This window comes from Oncorhynchus nerka, linkage group LG6, assembly GCF_034236695.1.
Source record: "Oncorhynchus nerka isolate Pitt River linkage group LG6, Oner_Uvic_2.0, whole genome shotgun sequence".
Lineage (NCBI taxonomy): Eukaryota > Metazoa > Chordata > Actinopteri > Salmoniformes > Salmonidae > Oncorhynchus > Oncorhynchus nerka.
The window spans coordinates 1,017,893-1,044,186 of record NC_088401.1 but is presented as its reverse complement, the minus strand read 5'-3'; the positions used below and the strand labels follow the sequence as shown (position 1 = coordinate 1,044,186).

The 26,294-nt window shown below is 49.9% G+C and overlaps 1 protein-coding gene across 1 annotated transcript in view; it reads right to left on the bottom strand.

Moving 5' to 3' along the window:
- zbtb47b (zinc finger and BTB domain containing 47b) overlaps positions 1–26,294 on the bottom strand; it is a 149,752-nt gene that overhangs the window by 8,430 nt on the left and 115,028 nt on the right. The window contains 2 exon segments of the mRNA XM_065019193.1: positions 21,251–21,395; positions 24,843–24,958. Coding sequence (XP_064875265.1) covers positions 21,251–21,395; positions 24,843–24,958 — 261 coding nt within the window.

The following is a 26,294-nucleotide window of genomic DNA, read 5'->3' as shown; positions in this document are numbered from 1 at the left end:
GTGAGGTCGAGGTGAGGGATTAATTAAGATGCTTTCAGAAGATGGGCAGGGACTCTGATGTCCTAACTGCAGGGGTGCGAGAACCGAGAAGAGTTTGGACTGGGCCGAGCAGGACCTGCCCTCCCGTAGGGGGCCAAGAGACCAGAGGTGGCAGAACTGAGTGGGGTGTTGGGTTTGAGCATAGCCTGAAGGTAGGGAGGGACAGTTCCTCTTGGTGTGTGGAAGAGCGGGGTGACGTTGGAGAAACCAGGAGGGCTGCAGCGTTCTGGATTAGTTGCAGGGGTTTGATGACACAAGCGGGGAGCCCTGACAACAGCGAGTTGCAGTAATCCAAACGGGAGATGACAAGTGCCTAGATTACGACCTGCACTGCTTCCTGTGTGAGGTAGGGTCGTACTCTACGGATGTTGTAGAGCCTGAACCTGCAGGAGCGGGTCACTGCTTTGATGTTTGCAGAGAACAGGGTGTTGTCCAGGGTCACACCAAGGTTCTTTGTACTCTGGGAGGGCAACACTGTGCCCATCCCTGAGAGGGTGGAGAGGAGGATCTAATAGAGCCTGATAGAGCCTGAGACACCCAGCCCTGAGAGGGTGGAGAGGAGGATCTGATAGAGCCTAAGACACCCAGCCCTGAGAGGGTGGAGAGGAGGATCTGATAGAGCCTGAGACGACCAGCCCTGAGAGGGTGGAGAGGAGGATCTGATAGAGCCTGAGACGCCCAGCCCTGAGAGGGTGGAGAGGAGGATCTGATAGAGCCTGAGACGACCAGCCCTGAGAGGGTGGAGAGGAGGATCTGATAGAGCCTGAGACGCCCAGCCCTGAGAGGGTGGAGAGGAGGATCTGATAGAGCCTGAGCCGACCAGCCCTGAGAGGGTGGAGAGGAGGATCTGATGGTTCACGGTGTCGAAGGCAGCGGATAGATCTAGGAGGATGAGAACAGAGAAAGAAAAGGAGGGACACAGGCCTATAGTTTGACGTCAGATGAGTTCACGCAGCCAGGGAAGAGTTGATGGGAGAAAAGAGAGAGGCCTCCAGAGATGGTCTGGAGAACAGAGGGGATGGGGTCAACCTGGCAGGTTGTTGTATGGCCAGACCTCACTAGTTGCAGGACCTCATCTGGAGAGAGGGGAGAAGAGGTGGTGTAGAGTCCACTGGTCCCAATAGTGAATGAGGAGCGGATGTCATCAACCTCACTCAGCCACGGAGCAGGAGGGAGGGCCGAGCTGGCCAGGAGGAAAGGAGTTGAGTCAAAGAGGCAAAATCAGGAGACAGGAGGGAGAAGAATTTATCAGAAGGCAGAGATCATAGGATAGAGTAGTGGGAGAGCGAGCAAAGATTGCGATGGCGCTTGACCATCTGGTTAGGGGCTAAGGGTTGGAGAAAAGGAAACAAAGTAGTTTTTTAACTAGGCAAGTCAGTTAAGAACAAATTCTTATTTACTATGACTGCCTACTGTGGCCAAATGTGTGCCGCCCTATTGGAATCCCAATCACAGCTGGATGTGATACAGCCTGGATTCGAACCAGGGACTGTTGACACCTCTTGCACTGAGATGCAGTCCTTGTGAGTTGGAGGCTTCTGGGAAAGGGTGAGGTCAAGAGGGGAAGAGACAGTTGCAAAGAAACTTAGCAAAGGCAGACATCAGGAGGTTGAAGTCACCGAGTACTAAGAGCGGTGAGCGGTTGAAGTCACCGAGTACTAAGCGCGGTGAGCGGTTGAAGTCACCGAGTACTAAGAGCGGTGAGCGGTTGAAGTCACCGAGTACTAAGAGCGGTGAGCGGTTGAAGTCACCGAGTACTAAGAGCGGTGAGCGGTTGAAGTCACCGAGTACTAAGAGCGGTGAGCGGTTGAAGTCACCGAGTACTAAGAGCGGTGAGCGGTTGAAGTCACCGAGTACTAAGAGCGGTGAGCGGTTGAAGTCACCGAGTACTAAGAGCGGTGAGCGGTTGAAGTCACCGAGTACTAAGAGCGGTGAGCGGTTGAAGTCACCGAGTACTAAGAGCGGTAAGCGGTTGAAGTCACAGTACTAAGAGCGGTGAGCGGTTGAAGTCACCGAGTACTAAGAGCGGTGAGCGGTTGAAGTCACCGAGTACTAAGAGCGGTGAGCGGTTGAAGTCACCGAGTACTAAGAGCGGTGAGCGGTTGAAGTCACCGAGTACTAAGAGCGGTGAGTCAGGCCTTCTCAGGGCCAGGGGACATATCTTTCGTATTCTTCTTTAGGAGGAACACATTTCCTCTAGAAGAGACAGTAAAGTGTAAAGGGCTTTGCTTGAATAACAAAAAGAAAGTGGATTTCTCACAGAACAATCTTGTTGACCCTAACCAGTCAGGCTGACTGAACTAGAGGGTTCCTCTGTCTTTCTACCAATGGGAAACGTAGAAATGTTTTAGGATGTTACGCTGAGGCTGACACGGTAACGATACCTTCTTGTTTTTGTAGGACACTAGGTCCCATTACGTTGAGTAACTCCAGGTCCACAGATGAAGGGTGATGTGTACCCGTAGGTGTCAAACTAATATTTAATGATAACCGTTGCCGAGGGGAAACAGTCTAGAGCCTGATGAACTATGGGTCGCCCTACCCCCGAGCTAGACATCTCGCTGAGTGGTTTTTTAATAAAGGTTTCTCCCACCCCAGCTGTCGGCTGCAGAGTGTAAAACCAGTGGTGCGGTTGGTACCAGCGGGTCACTAGAATTGGGACCGGGCTGGAACAGCAACATCCGTAGGTAATAGGCCTGAAGCTGGGGTAACCTTGGCTAGCGCATTCATCTCAAGGGAGAGGCATGAGTCGGGCAAGGCAAGCAGTATCCAGATCCATAGGATGTAGTGATTATCATATCATACCTATCATATCTAGAAAACCAAAGTTTTAAAGGCTGGGCCTAATGTATCAAATACATTTTTTTATAAAGCCTTTTTTTACATAAGCAGATGTCACAAAGTGCTTATACAGAAACCCAGCCTAAAACCCCAAACAGCAAGCGTATAAAAGGTGTTGTAGTGATTCCTGTAAAGAATATTAGCTGGTCTGTAATGAGGAGCAACCAGACACCATACTTGACACATTTATGAAATTGCTTATTGAAGTTACTAATAAGCATAAACCCATTAAGAAAATGACTCTGATTTTTTTTTATCCCCTTGGATTAAAGAGGAATTGAAACATGTTTGAGAGGGATGAGGCAAAAGGAATGGCAAATAAGGATATATATATATATAACACAGCTGATCGTATAAGGATATATATATATATATAACACAGCTGATCGTTATACATACTGCAAATTGAGAAATCATGTGACTAAGCAAAAAGAAGAATCCCTATGAAAAAGATAAATTACAAAGAGAATGACAGTGAAAAGCACCAATGAAACCTTGGGCAAACAAAGCGGCTCCATCATTCATTGAATCAGACGGCTCATTCGTCACAAAATGATTTTTTCATTGGCAAGACAAGCAAATTTAGGCACAAAATGCCAACAACTAATTCTGAACCAACATGTATAACTGACCGGATTATGTAAAGTGAGTGTGGAAGAGGTCTATCAGAAATGCCACCGGGGTCTGACAGCTTGGAAGATAGCCACTCCTATTTGGAGGGAATCAAAAGTCATTCCCAAGAATAGCAAAGCACCCTTGATGCTGACTCAAACAGCAGACTAATCACTGTTACCAACAATGAGTAAATATTTTTATTACATTTTTTTTTAATCAAATTAATAGATTTTCAGCACAGTTATAGGGAAGGACATTCAACATGTGTGACACTTAAAACAATTGACTGATGATTGGCTGAGAAAAAATGTATAATAGAAAGATTGTGGGAGCATCTTGTTAGACTGCAACTTTTCACATTATCAGAGATTGTGGGAGCATCTTGTTAGACTGCAACTTTTCACATTATCAGAGATTGTGGGAGCATCTTGTTAGACTGCAACTTTTCACATTATCAGAGATTGTGGGAGCATCTTGTTAGACTGCAACTTTTCACATTATCAGAGATTGTGGGAGCATCTTGTTAGACTGCAACTTTTCACATTATCAGAGATTGTGGGAGCATCTTGTTAGACTGCAACTTTTCACATTATCAGAGATTGTGGGAGCATCTTGTTAGACTGCAACTTTTCACATTATCAGAGATTGTGGGAGCATCTTGTTAGACTGCAACTTTTCACATTATCAGAGATTGTGGGAGCATCTTGTTAGACTGCAACTTTTCACATTATCAGAGATTGTGGGAGCATCTTGTTAGACTGCAACTTTTCACATTATCAGAGATTGTGGGAGCATCTTGTTAGACTGCAACTTTGCACATTATCAGAGATTGTGGGAGCATCTTGTTAGACTGCAACTTTTCACATTATCAGAGATTGTGGGAGCATCTTGTTAGACTGCAACTTTTCACATTATCAGAGATTGTGGGAGCATCTTGTTAGACTGCAACTTTTCACATTATCAGAGATTGTGGGAGCATCTTGTTAGACTGCAACTTTTCACATTATCAGAGATTGTGGGAGCATCTTGTTAGACTGCAACTTTTCACATTATCAGAGATTGTGGGAGCATCTTGTTAGACTGCAACTTTTCACATTATCAGAGATTGTGGGAGCATCTTGTTAGACTGCAACTTTTCACGTTATCAGAGATTGACTTCATCACTACTTGTATTTGTGAGAAGTATTGACATGTTGAATGCATGAAGCTGTCTGTTTAAACTACTAGCACACAGCTCAGACACCCATGCATACCCCACAAGACAAGCCACCAGAGCTCTCTTCACGGTCTCCCAGTCCAGAACATACCGGGGGGGGTTAAGGTGAGGTCGAGGTGAGGGATTAATTAAGATGCTTTCAGAAGATGGGCAGGGACTCTGATGTCCTAACTGCAGGGGTGCGAGAACCGAGAAGAGTTTGGACTGGGCCGAGCAGGACCTGCCCTCCCGTAGGGGCCAAGAGACCAGAGGTGGCAGAACTGAGTGGGGTGTTGGGTTTGAGCATAGCCTGAAGGTAGGGAGGGACAGTTCCTCTTGGTGTGTGGAAGAGCGGGGTGACGTTGGAGAAACCAGGAGGGCTGCAGCGTTCTGGATTAGTTGCAGGGTTTGATGACACAAGCGGGGAGCCCTGACAACAGCGAGTTGCAGTAATCCAAACGGGAGATGACAAGTGCCTAGATTACGACCTGCACTGCTTCCTGTGTGAGGTAGGGTCGTACTCTACGGATGTTGTAGAGCCTGAACCTGCAGGAGCGGGTCACTGCTTTGATGTTTGCAGAGAACAGGGTGTTGTCCAGGGTCACACCAAGGTTCTTTGTACTCTGGGAGGGCAACACTGTGCCCATCCCTGAGAGGGTGGAGAGGAGGATCTAATAGAGCCTGATAGAGCCTGAGACACCCAGCCCTGAGAGGGTGGAGAGGAGGATCTGATAGAGCCTAAGACACCCAGCCCTGAGAGGGTGGAGAGGAGGATCTGATAGAGCCTGAGACGACCAGCCCTGAGAGGGTGGAGAGGAGGATCTGATAGAGCCTGAGACGCCCAGCCCTGAGAGGGTGGAGAGGAGGATCTGATAGAGCCTGAGACGACCAGCCCTGAGAGGGTGGAGAGGAGGATCTGATAGAGCCTGAGACGCCCAGCCCTGAGAGGGTGGAGAGGAGGATCTGATAGAGCCTGAGCCGACCAGCCCTGAGAGGGTGGAGAGGAGGATCTGATGGTTCACGGTGTCGAAGGCAGCGGATAGATCTAGGAGGATGAGAACAGAGAAAGAAAAGGAGGGACACAGGCCTATAGTTTGACGTCAGATGAGTTCACGCAGCCAGGGAAGAGTTGATGGGAGAAAAAAGAGAGAAGGCCTCCAGAGATGGTCTGGAGAACAGAGGGGATGGGGTCAACCTGGCAGGTTGTTGTATGGCCAGACCTCACTAGTTGCAGGACCTCATCTGGAGAGAGGGGAGAAGAGGTGGTGTAGAGTCCACTGGTCCCAATAGTGAATGAGGAGCGGATGTCATCAACCTCACTCAGCCACGGAGCAGGAGGGGAGGGCCGAGCTGGCCAGGAGGAAAGGAGTTGAGTCAAAGAGGCAAAAATCAGGAGACAGGAGGGAGAAGAATTTATCAGAAGGCAGAGATCATAGGATAGAGTAGTGGGAGAGCGAGCAAAGATTGCGATGGCGCTTGACCATCTGGTTAGGGGCTAAGGGTTGGAGAAAAGGAAACAAAGTAGTTTTTTAACTAGGCAAGTCAGTTAAGAACAAATTCTTATTTACTATGACTGCCTACTGTGGCCAAATGTGTGCCGCCCTATTGGAATCCCAATCACAGCTGGATGTGATACAGCCTGGATTCGAACCAGGGACTGTTGACACCTCTTGCACTGAGATGCAGTCCTTGTGAGTTGGAGGCTTCTGGGAAAGGGTGAGGTCAAGAGGGGAAGAGACAGTTGCAAAGAAACTTAGCAAAGGCAGACATCAGGAGGTTGAAGTCACCGAGTACTAAGAGCGGTGGCGGTTGAAGTCACCGAGTACTAAGCGCGGTGAGCGGTTGAAGTCACCGAGTACTAAGAGCGGTGAGCGGTTGAAGTCACCGAGTACTAAGAGCGGTGAGCGGTTGAAGTCACCGAGTACTAAGAGCGATGAGCGGTTGAAGTCACCGAGTACTAAGAGCGGTGAGCGGTTGAAGTCACCGAGTACTAAGAGCGGTGAGCGGTTGAAGTCACCGAGTACTAAGAGCGGTGAGCGGTTGAAGTCACCGAGTACTAAGAGCGGTGAGCGGTTGAAGTCACCGAGTACTAAGAGCGGTGAGCGGTTGAAGTCACCGAGTACTAAGAGCGGTGAGCGGTTGAAGTCACCGAGTACTAAGAGCGGTGAGCGGTTGAAGTCACCGAGTACTAAGAGCGGTGAGCGGTTGAAGTCACCGAGTACTAAGAGCGGTGAGCGGTTGAAGTCACCGAGTACTAAGAGCGGTGAGCGGTTGAAGTCACCGAGTACTAAGAGCGGTGAGCGGTTGAAGTCACCAGTACTAAGAGCGGTGAGCGGTTGAAGTCACCGAGTACTAAGAGCGGTGAGCGGTTGAAGTCACCGAGTACTAAGAGCGGTGAGCGTACTAAGAGCGGTGAGCGGTTGAAGTCACCGAGTACTAAGAGCGGTGAGCGGTTGAAGTCACCGAGTACTAAGAGCGGTGAGCGGTTGAAGTCACCGAGTACTAAGAGCGGTGAGCGGTTGAAGTCACCGAGTACTAAGAGCGGTGGCGGTTGAAGTCACAGTACTAAGAGCGGTGAGCGGTTGAAATCACCGAGTACTAAGAGCGGTGAGCGGTTGAAGTCACCGTACTAAGAGCGGTGAGCGGTTGAAGTCACCGAGTACTAAGAGCGGTGGCGGTTGAAGTCACCGAGTACTAAGAGCGGTGAGCGGTTGAAGTCACCGAGTACTAAGAGCGGTGAGCGGTTGAAGTCACCGAGTACTAAGAGCGGTGAGCGGTTGAAGTCACCGAGTACTAAGAGCGGTGGCGGTTGAAGTCACAGTACTAAGATCGGTGAGCGGTTGAAGTCACAGTACTAAGATCGGTGAGCGGTTGAAGTCACCGAGTACTAAGAGCGGTGAGCGGTTGAAGTCACAGTACTAAGAGCGTTGAGCGGTTGAAGTCACCAGTACTAAGAGCGGTGAGCGGTTGAAGTCACCGAGTACTAAGAGCGGTGAGCGGTTGAAGTCACCGAGTACTAAGAGCGGTGAGCGGTTGAAGTCACCGAGTACTAAGAGCGTGTACTAAGAGCGGTGAGCGGTTGAAGTCACCGAGTACTAAGAGCGGTGAGCGGTTGAAATCACCGAGTACTAAGAGCGGTGAGCGGTTGAAATCACCAGTACTAAGAGCGGTGAGCGGTTGAAGTCACCAGTACTAAGAGCGGTGAGCGGTTGAAATCACCGAGTACTAAGAGCGGTGAGCGGTTGAAATCACCGAGTACTAAGAGCGGTGAGCGGTTGAAGTCACCGAGTACTAAGAGCGGTGAGCGGTTGAAGTCACAGTACTAAGAGCGGTGAGCGGTTGAAGTCACCGAGTACTAAGAGCGGTGGCGGTTGAAGTCACCGAGTACTAAGAGCGGTGAGCGGTTGAAGTCACCAGTACTAAGAGCGGTGAGCGGTTGAAATCACCAGTACTAAGAGCGGTGGCGGTTGAAATCACAGTACTAAGAGCGGTGAGCGGTTGAAGTCACCAGTACTAAGAGCGGTGAGCGGTTGAAGTCACCGAGTACTAAGAGCGGTGAGCGGTTGAAGTCACCAGTACTAAGAGCGGTGGCGGTTGAAGTCACAGTACTAAGAGCGGTGAGCGGTTGAAGTCACCGAGTACTAAGAGCGGTGAGCGGTTGAAGTCACCGAGTACTAAGAGCGGTGAGCGGTTGAAGTCACCGAGTACTAAGAGCGGTGAGCGTACTAAGAGCGGTGAGCGGTTGAAGTCACCGAGTACTAAGAGCGGTGAGCGGTTGAAGTCACCGAGTACTAAGAGCGGTGAGCGGTTGAAGTCACCGAGTACTAAGAGCGGTGAGCGGTTGAAGTCACCGAGTACTAAGAGCGGTGAGCGGTTGAAGTCACCGAGTACTAAGAGCGGTGAGCGGTTGAAGTCACCGAGTACTAAGAGCGGTGAGCGGTTGAAGTCACCGAGTACTAAGAGCGGTGAGCGGTTGAAGTCACCGAGTACTAAGAGCGGTGAGCGGTTGAAGTCACCGAGTACTAAGAGCGGTGAGCGGTTGAACAGTCTAAGTACTACTAAGAGCGGTGAGCGGTTGAAGTCACCGAGTACTAAGAGCGGTGAGCGGTTGAAGTCACCGGTACTAAGAGCGGTGAGCGGTTGAAGTCACCAGTACTAAGAGCGGTGAGCGGTTGAAGTCACCAGTACTAAGAGCGGTGAGCGGTTGAAGTCACCGGTACTAAGAGCGGTGGCGGTTGAAGTCACCGAGTACTAAGAGCGGTGAGCGGTTGAAGTCACCAGTACTAAGAGCGGTGAGCGGTTGAAGTCACCGAGTACTAAGAGCGGTGAGCGGTTGAAATCACCAGTACTAAGAGCGGTGAGCGGTTGAAGTCACCGAGTACTAAGAGCGGTGACGGTTGAAGTCACCAGTACTAAGAGCGGTGAGCGGTTGAAGTCACCGAGTACTAAGAGCGGTGAGCGGTTGAAGTCACCGAGTACTAAGAGCGGTGAGCGGTTGAAGTCACCAGTACTAAGAGCGGTGAGCGGTTGAAATCACCGAGTACTAAGAGCGGTGAGCGGTTGAAGTCACCGAGTACTAAGAGCGGTGAGCGGTTGAAGTCACCGAGTACTAAGAGCGGTGAGCGGTTGAAGTCACCGAGTACTAAGAGCGGTGAGCGGTTGAAGTCACCGAGTACTAAGAGCGGTGAGCGGTTGAAGTCACCAGTACTAAGAGCGGTGAGCGGTTGAAGTCACCGTACTAAGAGCGGTGAGCGGTTGAAGTCACCGAGTACTAAGAGCGGTGAGCGGTTGAAGTCACCGAGTACTAAGAGCGGTGAGCGGCGGTTGAAGTCACAGTACTAAGAGCGGTGAGCGGTTGAAGTCACCGAGTACTAAGAGCGGTGAGCGTACTAAGTGACGGTTGAAGTCACAGTACTAAGAGCGGTGAGCGGTTGAAAGTCACCAGTACTAAGAGCGGTGGCGGTTGAAGTCACCAGTACTAAGAGCGGTGAGCGGTTGAAGTCACCGAGTACTAAGAGCGGTGAGCGGTTGAAATCACCAGTACTAAGAGCGGTGAGCGGTTGAAGTCACAGTACTAAGAGCGGTGAGCGGTTGAAGTCTACGAGTACTAAGAGCGGTGAGCGGTTGAAGTCTACAGTACTAAGAGCGGTGAGCGGTTGAAGTCACCAGTACTAAGAGCGGTGAGCGGTTGAAGTCACCGAGTACTAAGAGCGGTGAGCGGTTGAAGTCACCGAGTACTAAGAGCGGTGAGCGGTTGAAGTCACCGAGTACTAAGAGCGGTGAGCGGTTGAAGTCACCAGTACTAAGAGCGGTGACGGTTGAAATCACCGAGTACTAAGAGCGGTGAGCGGTTGAAGTCACCGAGTACTAAGCGGTGGCGGTTGAAGTCACAGTACTAAGAGCGGTGAGCGGTTGAAGTCACCGAGTACTAAGAGCGGTGGCGGTTGAAGTCACCAGTACTAAGAGCGGTGGCGGTTGAAGTCACCAGTACTAGAGCGGTGAGCGGTTGAAGTCACAGTACTAAGAGCGGTGAGCGGTTGAAGTCACCGAGTACTAAGAGCGGTGAGCGGTTGAAGTCACCAGTACTAAGAGCGGTGGCGGTTGAAGTCACCGAGTACTAAGAGCGGTGAGCGGTTGAAGTCACCAGTACTAAGAGCGGTGGCGGTTGAAGTCACCAGTACTAAGAGCGGTGAGCGGTTGAAATCACCGAGTACTAAGAGCGGTGAGCGTACTAAGAGCGGTGAGCGGTTGAAGTCACCAGTACTAAGAGCGGTGAGCGGTTGAAGTCACCGAGTACTAAGAGCGGTGAGCGGTTGAAGTCACCGAGTACTAAGAGCGGTGGCGGTTGAAGTCACAGTACTAAGAGCGGTGGCGGTTGAAGTCACCAGTACTAAGAGCGGTGACGGTTGAAGTCACCGAGTACTAAGAGCGGTGGCGGTTGAAGTCACGAGTACTAAGAGCGGTGAGCGGTTGAAGTCACCGAGTACTAAGAGCGGTGAGCGGTTGAAGTCACCAGTACTAAGAGCGGTGGCGGTTGAAGTCACCGAGTACTAAGAGCGGTGAGCGGTTGAAATCACCAGTACTAAGAGCGGTGGCGGTTGAAGTCACCAGTACTAAGAGCGGTGAGCGGTTGAAGTCACCGAGTACTAAGAGCGGTGAGCGGTTGAAGTCACAGTACTAAGAGCGGTGAGCGGTTGAAGTCACCGTACTAAGAGCGGTGAGCGGTTGAAGTCACCGAGTACTAAGAGCGGTGGCGGTTGAAGTCACCGAGTACTAAGAGCGGTGAGCGGTTGAAGTCACCGAGTACTAAGAGCGGTGAGCGGTTGAAGTCACCGAGTACTAAGAGCGGTGAGCGGTTGAAGTCACCGAGTACTAAGAGCGGTGAGCGGTTGAAGTCACCGAGTACTAAGAGCGGTGAGCGGTTGAAGTCACCAGTACTAAGAGCGGTGAGCGGTTGAAGTCACAGTACTAAGAGCGGTGAGCGGTTGAAGTCACCGAGTACTAAGAGCGGTGAGCGGTTGAAGTCACAGTACTAAGAGCGGTGAGCGGTTGAAGTCACCAGTACTAAGAGCGGTGAGCGGTTGAAGTCACCGAGTACTAAGAGCGGTGAGCGGTTGAAGTCACAGTACTAAGAGCGGTGGCGGTTGAAGTCACCAGTACTAAGAGCGGTGAGCGGTTGAAGTCACCAGTACTAAGAGCGGTGGCGGTTGAAGTCACCGAGTACTAAGAGCGGTGAGCGGTTGAAGTCACCGAGTACTAAGAGCGGTGAGCGGTTGAAGTCACCAGTACTAAGAGCGGTGAGCGGTTGAAGTCACCGAGTACTAAGAGCGGTGAGCGGTTGAAGTCACCGAGTACTAAGAGCGGTGAGCGGTTGAAGTCACCGAGTACTAAGAGCGGTGAGCGGTTGAAGTCACAGTACTAAGAGCGGTGAGCGGTTGAAGTCACCGAGTACTAAGAGCGGTGAGCGGTTGAAGTCACCGAGTACTAAGAGCGGTGAGCGGTTGAAGTCACCGAGTACTAAGAGCGGTGAGCGGTTGAAATCACCGAGTACTAAGAGCGGTGAGCGGTTGAAGTCACCGAGTACTAAGAGCGGTGAGCGGTTGAAGTCACCGAGTACTAAGAGCGGTGAGCGGTTGAAGTCACCGAGTACTAAGAGCGGTGAGCGGTTGAAGTCACCGAGTACTAAGAGCGGTGAGCGGTTGAAGTCACAGTACTAAGAGCGGTGAGCGGTTGAAGTCACCGAGTACTAAGAGCGGTGAGCGGTTGAAGTCACCGAGTACTAAGAGCGGTGAGCGGTTGAAGTCACCGAGTACTAAGAGCGGTGAGCGGTTGAAGTCACCGGTTAGAGTACTAAGAGCGGTGAGCGGTTGAAGTCACCGAGTACTAAGAGCGGTGAGCGGTTGAAGTCACCGAGTACTAAGAGCGGTGAGCGGTTGAAGTCACCGAGTACTAAGAGCGGTGAGCGGTTGAAGTCACCAGTACTAAGAGCGGTGAGCGGTTGAAGTCACCAGTACTAAGAGCGGTGAGCGGTTGAAGTCACCGAGTACTAAGAGCGGTGGCGGTTGAAGTCACCGAGTACTAAGAGCGGTGAGCGGTTGAAGTCACCGAGTACTAAGAGCGGTGGCGGTTGAAATCACCAGTACTAAGAGCGGTGGCGGTTGAAGTCACAGTACTAAGAGCGGTGAGCGGTTGAAGTCACCGAGTACTAAGAGCGGTGAGCGGTTGAAGTCACCAGTACTAAGAGCGGTGAGCGGTTGAAGTCACCAGTACTAAGAGCGGTGAGCGGTTGAAGTCACCGAGTACTAAGAGCGGTGAGCGGTTGAAGTCACCGAGTACTAAGAGCGGTGAGCGGTTGAAGTCACCGAGTACTAAGAGCGGTGAGCGGTTGAAGTCACCGAGTACTAAGAGCGGTGAGCGGTTGAAGTCACCGAGTACTAAGAGCGGTGAGCGGTTGAAGTCACCGAGTACTAAGAGCGGTGAGCGGTTGAAGTCACCGAGTACTAAGAGCGGTGAGCGGTTGAAGTCACCGAGTACTAAGAGCGGTGAGCGTACTAAGAGCGGTGAGCGGTTGAAGTCACCGAGTACTAAGAGCGGTGAGCGGTTGAAGTCACAGAGTACTAAGAGCGGTGAGCGGTTGAAGTCACCGAGTACTAAGAGCGGTGAGCGGTTGAAGTCACCGTACTAAGAGCGGTGAGCGGTTGAAGTCACAGTACTAAGAGCGGTGAGCGGTTGAAGTCACCGAGTACTAAGAGCGGTGAGCGGTTGAAGTCACCGAGTACTAAGAGCGGTGAGCGGTTGAAGTCACCGAGTACTAAGAGCGGTGAGCGGTTGAAGTCACCAGTACTAAGAGCGGTGGCGGTTGAAGTCACCGAGTACTAAGAGCGGTGAGCGGTTGAAGTCACCGAGTACTAAGAGCGGTGAGCGGTTGAAGTCACCGAGTACTAAGAGCGGTGAGCGGTTGAAGTCACCGAGTACTAAGAGCGGTGAGCGGTTGAAGTCACCGAGTACTAAGAGCGGTGAGCGGTTGAAGTCACCGAGTACTAAGAGCGGTGAGCGGTTGAAGTCACCGAGTACTAAGAGCGGTGAGCGGTTGAAGTCACCGAGTACTAAGAGCGGTGAGCGGTTGAAGTCACCAGTACTAAGAGCGGTGAGCGGTTGAAGTCACCGAGTACTAAGAGCGGTGAGCGGTTGAAGTCACCAGTACTAAGAGCGGTGAGCGGTTGAAGTCACCGAGTACTAAGAGCGGTGAGCGGTTGAAGTCACCGAGTACTAAGAGCGGTGAGCGGTTGAAGTCACCGAGTACTAAGAGCGGTGAGCGGTTGAAGTCACCGAGTACTAAGAGCGGTGAGCGGTTGAAGTCACAGAGTACTAAGAGCGGTGAGCGGTTGAAGTCACCGAGTACTAAGAGCGGTAAGCGGTTGAAGTCACCGAGTACTAAGAACGGTGAGCGGTTGAAGTCACCGAGTACTAAGAGCGGTAAGCGGTTGAAGTCACCGAGTACTAAGAGCGGTGAGCGGTTGAAGTCACCGAGTACTAAGAGCGGTGAGCGGTTGAAGTCTACGAGTACTAAGAGCGGTGAGCGGTTGAAGTCACCGAGTACTAAGAGCGGTGAGCGGTTGAAGTCACAGAGTACTAAGAGCGGTAAGCCATCGTCACCTCTCCAAGGTGTCAAGGTGTCATTGAGGAACTCTCCAAGGGCACCTGGTGAGAGATAGATGACAACAATGTTAAGTTTGAGTGGACAAGTGACAGTATGTCACAGCCAGAAAAAAGAGGTAATCTCCACTTAGGAGAAATGAGTAGCCCTGTGCCATCACCGTGACAACCAGATGCTCTCAGACTATGAGAGAAACATAGTGAGATGAAGAGAGAGCAGCTGAAGTAGCAGTGTTCTCTGGGGTGATCCATGTCTCCATCAGGGCCAAAAAGTCAACGGTCTGAAGGGCAGTTCCCAAAAAGGCACCAGCGGTGAACTAAATTAGAAGAGTTGCAGCCAAGGGGTGGGGAGCATCTATAAAGCCTACAGGGAAAAGAGTGAACAGGTTTAGAAAACACACAGAGTTGACAAAGCTACAAAAGAGCAACATGAGATCATCAGAAAATAACTAGGTAAGATTCTCAAGTGAGAGAGTGGTGTGGAACCTTCCTCGAAGACGGTCTTAGTTTTGCTGACACGACCACCGCTTACACGACCACCGCTGAGAAACCAGGGGAGACTGAAGTACTAAAAATAATTCCTAATTATCTAGCAGAGGTGGAGAGCACAGCTCCCTGTACTAATTACTGATTGCCTAGGAGAGGTGAAACCACTTCCCCTCCAATACAGCCTCTGATTACCAACACAACAACAGTAACACATTGCCCCGCCCCTTGATCCTGATTACCAACACAACAATATTAACAAATTGCCCTGCTCCTTAATCCTGGGTGATGTGTCAACAACTAACTGCAAATTATGATCAGTCAGCAGTTCACACACTAAGTAGGACATTGGGGGAACAGGCAACACTTAAAGTAGATGGTCCTAGCTAGCAAAACACAGTACTAGACCACAGCAGATAAAGACAACAAATTGTACTCATCACCAATGTTCCCTCTCATTTTTTTCGGCACTGTGCAAATTTCCGGTCTGCTGAGCGCAAACTTAAAGGTTGTGAAAATTCTGAGCGTCTTCCAGTGCGCTTTTATTGTGAACACTAAGGCTGTACACGCTCTAAGCTATAGTTTAAGACAGCCATCAACTAGGCTACTGTGGCTATTTGATCACAATGTAGGTCTAACAGAGTGGTCTACCATAAAAAACTATGGAGAAAATGTACCTCATAACATTTTAACATGGAAATAGCTGTTCTATCATTCAGCCTACAGTAACAGCCAATGTGTGGTGTTCAATGTAGGCCTACATTCCATGAGACTTTAGAAATAAACCTGCAGGGCTTTACATAAACCTGTTTATCCACATGTCCTCCAGATAAGGATGTGATTGAAAATGTTGTTTGACAAGAAACCACTTTACAAAATAAAATGCATTATTATTCCCATACCATTATTACAGAGAATCAGACAAATTATGCTCCCCTCTGCCTATTGGCTACTTAGTTTATACAACAACCCAAAAAATAAAAAATAAAACACTGCCCCTTTAAGACAAAAGAAAAAGCTCTTCATCCAACTCGCTTTTCAAAGATGCTTAGAAAAGTCCACGTTTTGTGCTCTCGTAGGAAGCAATCACTACCCCATTGGTGACTACAAATGATCTATAACTGTGCACACGTGGCTACATGCAGCTCTCGCTTGATCTCCAGACAAGTGCATCTACTCACGACCGCTCATACTGTAAACACAGTCCAGTTCAAAGTCAATGACACAGATCCATATATGGTAATGGTCTATTTGCAAAAAGGCCTATTGCAGCTCTGATTGGTTACATCTCACTGGTCTGTGTAGAGTATAGGCCTGACCTACTGCAGCTCTGATTGGTTACATCTCACTGGTCTGTGTAGAGTATAGGCCTGACCTACTGCATCTCTGATTGGTTACATCTCACTGGTCTGTGTAGAGTATAGGCCTGACCTACTGCATCTCTGATTGGTTACATCTCACTGGTCTGTGTAGAGTATAGGCCTGACCTACTGCATCTCTGATTGGTTACATCTCACTGGCCTGTGTAGAGTATAGGCCTGACCTACAGCATCTCTGATTGGTTACATCTCACTGGTCTGTGTAGAGTATAGGCCTGACCTACAGCATCTCTGATTGGTTACATCTCACTGGTCTGTGTAGAGTATAGGCCTGACCTACAGCATCTCTGATTGGTTACATCTCACTGGTCTGTGTAGAGTATGGGCTGAGTCATGCATATCAATGCAATAGAATCCTACTCCGATGCGTTCTACATACAACAAAATATCTTGCATAGTTAGTTTTGCATACTAAGTCTTGCATAGTTTGTTTTGTTTCGGTATGTTGCATTGGAAGTGGCTAATATTGCTTTGATTCAACCACAATTCTCACAGTAAATGTAAACATTGATAGTGATAACTAATGGGGAAAACTCTAGAAAGTTAAATTAAGTTTAATGTGGTGCTTCTCTGCGCAGGGTAATATTTACTCTGAGGGTAGTAGAGGGGAGATGATATTTACTCTGAGGGCAGTAGAGGGGAGATGATATTTACTCTGAGGGCAGTAGAGGGGAGATGATATTTACTCTGAGGGCAGTAGAGGGGAGATGATATTTACTCTGAGGGCAGTAGAGGGGAGATGATATTTACTCTGAGGGCAGTAGAGGGGAGCTGATATTAACTCTGAGGGGAGCTGATATTTACTCTGAGGGGAGATGATATTAACTCTGAGGGCAGTAGAGGGAAGATGATATTAACTCTGAGTGGAGATGATATTAACTCTGAGGGCAGTAGAGGGGAGATGATATTTACTCTGAGTGGAGATGATATTAACTCTGAGGGCAGTAGAGGGGAGATGATATTTACTCTGAGGGCAGTTGAGGGGAGATGATATTAACTCTGAGGGGAGCTGATATTAACTCTGAGGGCAGTTGAGGGGAGATGATATTTACTCTGAGGGCTGTTGAGGGGAGCTGATATTAACTCTGAGGGCAGTAGAGGGGAGATGATATTTACTCTGAGGGCAGTTGAGGGGAGCTGATATTAACTCTGAGGGCTGTTGAGGGGAACTGATATTTACTCTGAGGGCAGTTGAGGGGAGATGATATTAACTCTGAGGGCTGTTGAGGGGAACTGATATTTACTCTGAGGGCAGTTGAGGGGAGCTGATATTTACTCTGAGGGCAGTAGAGGGGAGCTGATATTTACTCTGAGGGCAGTAGAGGGGAGATGATATTTACTCTGAGGGCAGTAGAGGGGAGATGATATTTACTCTGAGGGCAGTAGAGGGGAGATGATATTTACTCTGAGGGCAGTAGAGGGGAGATGATATTTACTCTGAGGGCTGTTGATATTTACTCTGAGGGCAGTTGAGGGGAGCTGATATTTACTCTGAGGGCAGTAGAGGGGAGATGATATTTACTCTGAGGGCAGTTGATATTTACTCTGAGGGCAGTTGAGGGGAGCTGATATTAACTCTGAGGGCAGTAGAGGGGAGATGATATTTACTCTGAGGGCAGTTGAGGGGAGCTGATATTTACTCTGAGGGCAGTAGAGGGGAGATGATATTTACTCTGAGGGGAGCTGATATTAACTCTGAGGGCAGTTGAGGGGAGCTGATATTTACTCTGAGGGCAGTTGAGGGGAGCTGATATTTACTCTGAGGGCAGTAGAGGGGAGATGATATTTACTCTGAGGGCAGTAGAGGGGAGATGATATTTACTCTGAGGGCTGTTGAGGGGAGCTGATATTAACTCTGAGGGCTGTTGAGGGGAGCTGATATTTACTCTGAGGGCAGTAGAGGGGAGCTGATATTAACTCTGAGGGCAGTAGAGGGGAGATGATATTTACTCTGAGGGCTGTTGAGGGGAGATGATATTTACTCTGAGGGCAGTAGAGGGGAGCTGATATTAACTCTGAGGGCAGTAGAGGGGAGATGATATTTACTCTGAGGGCAGTTGAGGGGAGCTGATATTTACTCTGAGGGGAGCTGATATTAACTCTGAGGGCAGTTGAGGGGAGCTGATATTTACTCTGAGGGCAGTAGAGGGGAGCTGATATTTACTCTGAGGGCAGTAGAGGGGAGCTGATATTAACTCTGAGGGCAGTAGAGGGGAGATGATATTTACTCTGAGGGGAGATGATATTTACTCTGAGGGCAGTAGAGGGGAGCTGATATTAACTCTGAGGGCAGTAGAGGGGAGATGATATTTACTCTGAGGGCAGTAGAGGGGAGATGATATTAACTCTGAGGGCAGTAGAGGGGAGATGATATTTACTCTGAGGGGAGATGATATTTACTCTGAGGGCTGTTGAGGGGAGATGATATTAACTCTGAGGGCAGTAGAGGGGAGATGATATTTACTCTGAGGGCTGTTGAGGGGAGATGATATTAACTCTGAGGGCAGTAGAGGGGAGATGATATTTACTCTGAGGGCAGTAGAGGGGAGCTGATGTTAACTCTGAGGGCAGTAGAGGGGAGATGATATTTACTCTGAGGGCAGTAGAGGGGAGCTGATATTAACTCTGAGGGCAGTAGAGGGGAGATGATATTTACTCTGAGGGGAGATGATATTTACTCTGAGGGCTGTTGAGGGGAGATGATATTTAGTGTTATAGTGTTATAGTGTTATAGTGTTATAGTGTTATAGTATTATAGTTATAGTGTTATAGTGTTATAGTGTTATAGTGTTATAGTGTTCTATAGTGTCATAGTGTTATAGTGTTATAGTGTTATAGTGTTATAGTGTTATAGTGTAATAGTGTTATAGTGTTATAGTGTTATAGTGTTATAGTGTTATAGTTATAGTGTTATAGTGTTATAGTGTTATAGTGTCATAGTGTTATAGTGTAATAGTGTTATAGTGTTATAGTGTTATAGTGTTATAGTGTTATAGTGTTATAGTGTTGTAGTGTTGTAGTGTTATAGTGTTATGTTATGTTACCAGTGTGTGTTCATGTGTCTTCACATCCGTAGAGTACGACCCTACCTCACACAGGAAGAGGAACATCCGTAGAGTACGACCCTACCTCACACAGGAAGAGGAACATCCGTAGAGTACGACCCTACCTCACACAGGAAGAGAAACATCCGTAGAGTACGACCCTACCTCACACAGGAAGAGAAACATCCGTAGAGTAGGACCCTACCTCACACAGGAAGAGGAACATCCGTAGAGTACGACCCTACCTCACACAGGAAGAGAAACATCCGTAGAGTAGGACCCTACCTCACACAGGAAGAGGAACATCCGTAGAGTACGACCCTACCTCACACAGGAAGAGGAACATCCGTAGAGTAGGACCCTACCTCACACAGGAAGAGGAACATCCGTAGAGTACGACCCTACCTCACACAGGAAGAGGTGCAGGTCCTAATCCAGGCATTTGTCATCTCTGGACTACTGCAACTCGCTGTTGTCAGGGCTCCCCGCTTGTGTCATCAAACCCCTGCAACTAATCCAGAACGCTGTAGCCCTCCTGGATTTCAAGCTTCCCAAGTTCTCTCATGTCACCCCACTCCTCCTCACAGTCCACTGGCTTCCAGTTGAAGCTCGCATCCATTACAAGAGCATGGTACTTACCTACGGAACAGCAAGACAAGCTGTCCCTACCTACCTTCAACGCTATGCTCCAATCCTACACCCCAACCCCAACACTCCGTTCTGCCACCTCAGGTTTCTTGGACCTCCCTCTTGGTTCATGCTCAGCCCACTCCAAGCTCTTCTCTGTCCTTGCACCCCAATGGTGGAACCAGATTCCCCCTGAAACTAGGACAACAGAGTCCCTGTCCATCTTCCCCCTGAAGCTAGGACAGCAGAGTCCATCTTCCCCTTGATGCTAGGACAGCAGAGTCCATCTTCCCCCTGACGCTAGGACAGCAGAGTCCATCTTCCCCCTGACGCTAGGACAGCAGAGACCCTGTCCATCTTCCCCCTGAAGCTAGGACAGCAGAGTCCATCTTCCCCTTGATGCTAGGACAGCAGAGTCCATCTTCCCCCTGACGCTAGGACAGCAGAGTCCATCTTCCCCCTGAAGCTAGGACAGCAGAGTCCCTGTCCATCTTCCCCCTGATGCTAGGACAGCAGAGTCCCTGTCCATCTTCCCCCTGATGCTAGGACAACAGAGTCCCTGCCCATCTTCTCCCTGATGCTAGGACAGCAGAGTCCCTGTCCATCTTCCCCCTGAAGCTAGGACAACAGAGTCCCTGTCCATCTTCCCCCTGAAGCTAGGACAACAGAATCCCTGTCCATCTTCCCCCTGATGCTAGGACAGCAGAGTCCCTGTCCATCTTCCCCCTGAAGCTAGGACAGTAGAGTCCCTGCCCATCTTCCCGCTGAAGCTAGGACATCAGAGTCCCTGTCCATCTTCCCCCTAAAGCTAGGGCAACAGAGTCCCTGTCCATCTTCCCCCTGATGCTAGGACAGCAGAGTCCCTGTCCATCTTCCCCCTGAAGCTAGGACAGCAGAGTCCCTGTCCATCTTCCTCCTGATGCTAGGACAACAGAGTCCCTGCCCATCTTCCCGCTGAAGCTAGGACATCAGAGTCCCTGTCCATCTTCCCCCTAAAGCTAGGGCAACAGAGTCCCTGTCCATCTTCTCCCTGATGCTAGGACAGCAGAGTCCCTGTCCATCTTCCCCCTGAAGCTAGGACAACAGAGTCCCTGTCCATCTTCCCCCTGAAGCTAGGACAACAGAATCCCTGTCCATCTTCCCCCTGATGCTAGGACAGCAGAGTCCCTGTCCATCTTCCCCCTGAAGCTAGGACAACAGAGTCCCTGTCCATCTTCTGAAAACATCTGAAACCCTACCTCTTCAAAGAGTATCTTAATTAATCCTTCTCACCTCAACTGAAAAAACAAAAACAACAAAAAACCCAACCAACACTGGAGCTTAACCCCCGTCCTCCCTCTGACTCCTCCCTCTGACTCCTCCCTCCAGCTCTGACTGGATAGCTGTGTTATTGAGGAAATATTGACTTTCTATCTGTGATATGTGGTTGTCCCAACTAGCTTCAGATCAATGCACTGACTGTAATTGGCTCTGGATAAGAGCATCTGCTAAATGACTAACATGTAAATGTTTTTTTTTAACCTTTATTGAACTAGGCAAGTTAAGAAGAAATTCTTATTTTCAATGACGGCCTAGTAACAGTGGGTTAACTGGTCTAGTAACGGTGGGTTAACTGGTCTAGGAACAGTGGGTTAACTGGTCTAGGAACAGTGGGTTAACTGGTCTAGGAACAGTGGGTTAACTGGTCTAGGAACAGTGGGTTAACTGGCCTAGTAACAGTGGGTTAACAGCCTGTTCAGGGGCAGAACGACAGATTTGCACCTTGTCAGCTTGGTGGTTTGAACTTGCAACCTTCCGGTTACTAGTCCAACGCTCTAACCACTAGGCAACCTGCCTCCCCGTAAATGTGTGTGCGTATCTATACATACCAGTGTGTGTCTTCATGTGTTCATCAAAGTACTGCTTCATGTTGAAGTCCTTGCCACACCACTGGCACATGAACTGCTTGTGTCCGATGTGGATGGACATGTGGGAGCGCAGCTGGTACTTATACTGGAACCTCTCGTTACAGTTCTGGAATACACACACACACACACCACAGACACAGACACAGACACACACACACACACACACCACACACACACCACACACACACACACACACACACACACACACACCACAGACCACACACACACACACACCACACACACACCACACACACACACACACACACACACACACACACACACACACACACACACACACACACACACACACACACACACACACACACACACACACACACACACACACACACCACAGACACACACACACACACACACACACACACACAGACACACACACACCACAGACACAGACACACACACACACACACACACACCACAGACACACACCACACACACACACACACACACGCACACACACACCACACACAGACACACACACACACACACACACACACACACACAGACACACACACACACACACACACACACACACACACACACACACACACACACACACACACCACAGACACACACACACACACCACAGACACACACACACACACACACACACACCACAGACACACACACACACACACACACAGACACAGACACACACACACACACACCACAGACACAGACACACAGACACAGACACACACACACAAACCACAGACACACACACACACCCACCACAGACACACACACACACACACAGACACACACACACACCACAGACACACACACACACACACACACAGACACAGACACACACACACACACCACAGACACAGACACACACACACCACAGACACACACACACACCACAGACACACACACACACACACACCACAGACACACACACACACACACACCACAGACACAGACACACACACACCACAGACACAGACACACACACACCACAGACACAGACACACAGAAACACACACACACACACACACACCACAGACACACACACACACACACACCACAGACACACACACACACACCACAGACACACACACACACACACACCACAGACACACACACACACACCACAGACACACACACACACACACACCACAGACACACACACACACACACACACAGACACACACACACACACCACAGACACACACACACACACACACACAGACACACACACACACACACACACCACAGACACAGACACACACACACACAGACACAGACACACAGACACAGACACACACACACACACACACACACACACCACAGACACACACACACCCACCACAGACACACACACACACACCACAGACACACACACACACACACACACCACAGACACACACACACACACACACACACACCACAGACACAGACACACACACACCACAGACACACACACACACACACCACAGACACACACACACACACACCACAGACACAGACACACACACACCACAGACACAGACACACAGAAACACACACACACACACACCACACACACACACACACACCACAGACACACACACACACACACACCACAGACACACACACACACACACCACAGACACACACACACACACACACACAGACACACACACACACACCACAGACACACACACACACACACACACAGACACACACACACACACACACAGACACACACACACACACACACAGACACACACACACACACCACAGACACACACACCCACCACAGACACACACACACACACACACACAGACACACACACCACACACACACACAGACACACACACACACACACAGACCACACACACACACACACACCACACACACATCACACACACATCACACACACACACACACACACACACACACCACACACACACACCACACACACACACACACAAACACACACCACACACACCACACACACACAGACACACACACACACACACACCACACACACCACACACACACATCACACACAGACACACACACACACCACACACACACAGACACACACACACACACCACACACACACATCACACGCAGACACAAATTATCACACAATTACATTTGAGTGTGACTGTAAGTACTGTAGTGAACACGGTGATGATGGGTAGTGTAGTGAACACGGTGATGATGGGTAGTGTAGTGAACAGGGTGGTGATGGGTACTGTAGTGAACAGGGTGGTGATGGGTAATGTAGTGAACAGGGTGGTGATGGGTACTGTAGTGAACAGGGTGGTGATGGGTAGTGTAGTGAACAGGGTGGTGATGGGTAATGTAGTGAACAGGGTGGTGATGGGTAGTGTAGTGTTCAGTGTGGTGATGGGTAGTGTAGTGTTCAGAGTGGTGATGGGTAGTGTAGTGTTCAGAGTGGTGATGGGTAGTGTAGTGTATAGTGTGGTGATGGGTAGTGTAGTGTATAGTGTGGTGATGGGTAATGTAGTGTACAGGGTGGTGATGGGTAATGTAGTGTACAGGGTGGTGATGGGTAGTGTAGTGTATAGTGTGGTGATGGGTAATGTAGTGTACAGGGTGGTGATGGGTAGTGTAGTGTTCAGAGTGGTGATGGGTAGTGTAGTGTTCAGGGTGATGATGGGTAGTGTAGTGTACAGTGTGGTGATGGGTAATGTAGTTTACACGGCGGTGATGGGTAATGTAGTGTACATGGTGGTTATGGGTAATGTAGTGTACATGGTGATGGGTAATGTACTGTACATGGTGATGATGGGTAATGTCATGTACAGTGTGGTGATGGGTAATGTAGTGTACCGGGTGGTTATGGGTAATGTAGTGTACATGGTGGTTATGGGTAATGTAGTGTACATGGTAATGGGTAATGTAGTGTACATGGTGGTTATGGGTAATGTAGTGTACCGGGTGGTGATGGGTAATGTAGTGTACATGGTGGTTATGGGTAATGTAGTGTACAGGGTGATGGGTAATGTAGTGTACAGGGCGATGGGTAATGTAGTGTACAGGGTGATGGGTAATGTAGTGTACAGGGTGATGGGTAATCGAGTGTACAGGGTGATGATGGGTAATGTAGTGTACAGGGTGGTGATGGGCAATGTAGTGTACATGGTGATGGGTAATGTAGTGTACAGGGTGATGGGTAATGTAGTGTACATGGTGGTGATGGGTAATGTTGATGGGTAATGTAGTGTACATGGTGATGGGTAATGTAGTGTACAGTGTGGTGATGGGTAATGTAGTGTACAGGGTGATGGGTAATGTAGTGTACAGGGTGATGGGTAATCGAGTGTACAGGGTGATGATGGGTAATGTAGTATACATGGTGGTTATGGGTAATGTAGTGTACAGGGTGATGGGTAATGTAGTGTGCATGGTGGTTATGGGTAATGTAGTGTACAGGGTGATGGGTAATCGAGTGTACAGGGTGATGATGGGTAATGTAGTATACAGGGTGGTTATGGGTAATGTAGTGCACAGGGTGATGGGTAATGTAGTGTACAGGGTGAGGGGTAGAGGTGATTTGAGAAAGGCTTTACAACCTCACACTTGAAGGGCTTCTCTCCAGAGTGTTGTAGAGAGTGAACCTTTAGCGACATGCCACGCTTGAATGACTTCCCACATGTCTCACAGGTGAACGGCATGTCCTTGGTGTGGGCTAGACAAACAGACAGACAGACAGTCAGTAAGACAGAACTATCATCAGTTACAGACATGTAATCTACACAGGAAACAAATCAGACATCATTGAATGTCTCTCTAAAGGACCATATCCACTGACTACAGTATCTTTACTCCTACTGACACATTCCCCCGTCCCCATCCACTCTGACCCCCCTGTCCCCATCCAGTCTGACTCATTCCCCCCCTGTCCCCATCCAGTCTGACTCATTCCCCCTGTCCCCATCCAGTCTGACCCATTCCCCCCTGTCCCCATCCAGTCTGACCCATCCCCCCTGTCCCCATCCAGTCTGACCCATTTCCCCCTGTCACCATCCAGTCTGACCCATTTCCCCCTGTCCCCATCCACTCTGACCCCCTGTCCCCATCCAGTCTGACCCATTCCCCCTGTCACCATCCAGTCTGACACCCCTGTCCCCATCCAGTCTGACCCATTACCCTTGTCCCCGTCCAGTCTGACCCATTCCCCCCTGTCCCAATCCAGTCTGACCCATTCCCCTACCTGTCCCCATCCAGTCTGACCCATTCCCCCTGTCCCCATCCAGTCTGACCCATTCCCCCTGTCCCCATCCAGTCTGACCCATTCCCCTACCTGTCCCCATCCAGTCTGACCCATTCCCCCTGTCCCCATCCAGTCTGACCCATCCCCCCTGTCCCCATCCAGTCTGACCCATTCCCCCTGTCCCCATCCAGTCTGACCCATTCCCCCTGTCCCCATCCAGTCTGACCCATTCCCCCTGTCCCCATCCAGTCTGACCCATTCCCCCTGTCCCCATCCAGTCTGACCCATTCCCCCTGTCCCCATCCAGTCTGACCCATTCCACCCCTGTCCCCATCCACTCTGACCCATTCCCCCTGTCCCCATCCAGTCTGGGCCATTCCCCCCTGTCCCCATCCAGTCTGACCCATCCCCCCTGTCCCCATCCAGTCTGACCCATCCCCCCTGTCCCCATCCAGTCTGACCCATCCCCCCTGTCCCCATCCAGTCTGACCCATCCCCCCTGTCCCCATCCAGAGTGACCCATTCCCCCCTGTCCCCATCCACTCTGACCCATCCCCCTTTCCCCATCCAGTCTGACCCATCCCCCTGTCCCCATCCAGTCTGACCTATCCCCCTGTCCCCATCCAGTCTGACCCATCCCCCCCTGTCCCCATCCAGTCTGACCCATTTCCCCCTGTCACCATCCAGTCTGACCCATTTCCCCCTGTCCCCATCCACTCTGACCCCCTGTCCCCATCCAGTCTGACCAATTCCCCCTGTCACCATCCAGTCTGACACCCCTGTCCCCATCCAGTCTGACCCATTACCCCTT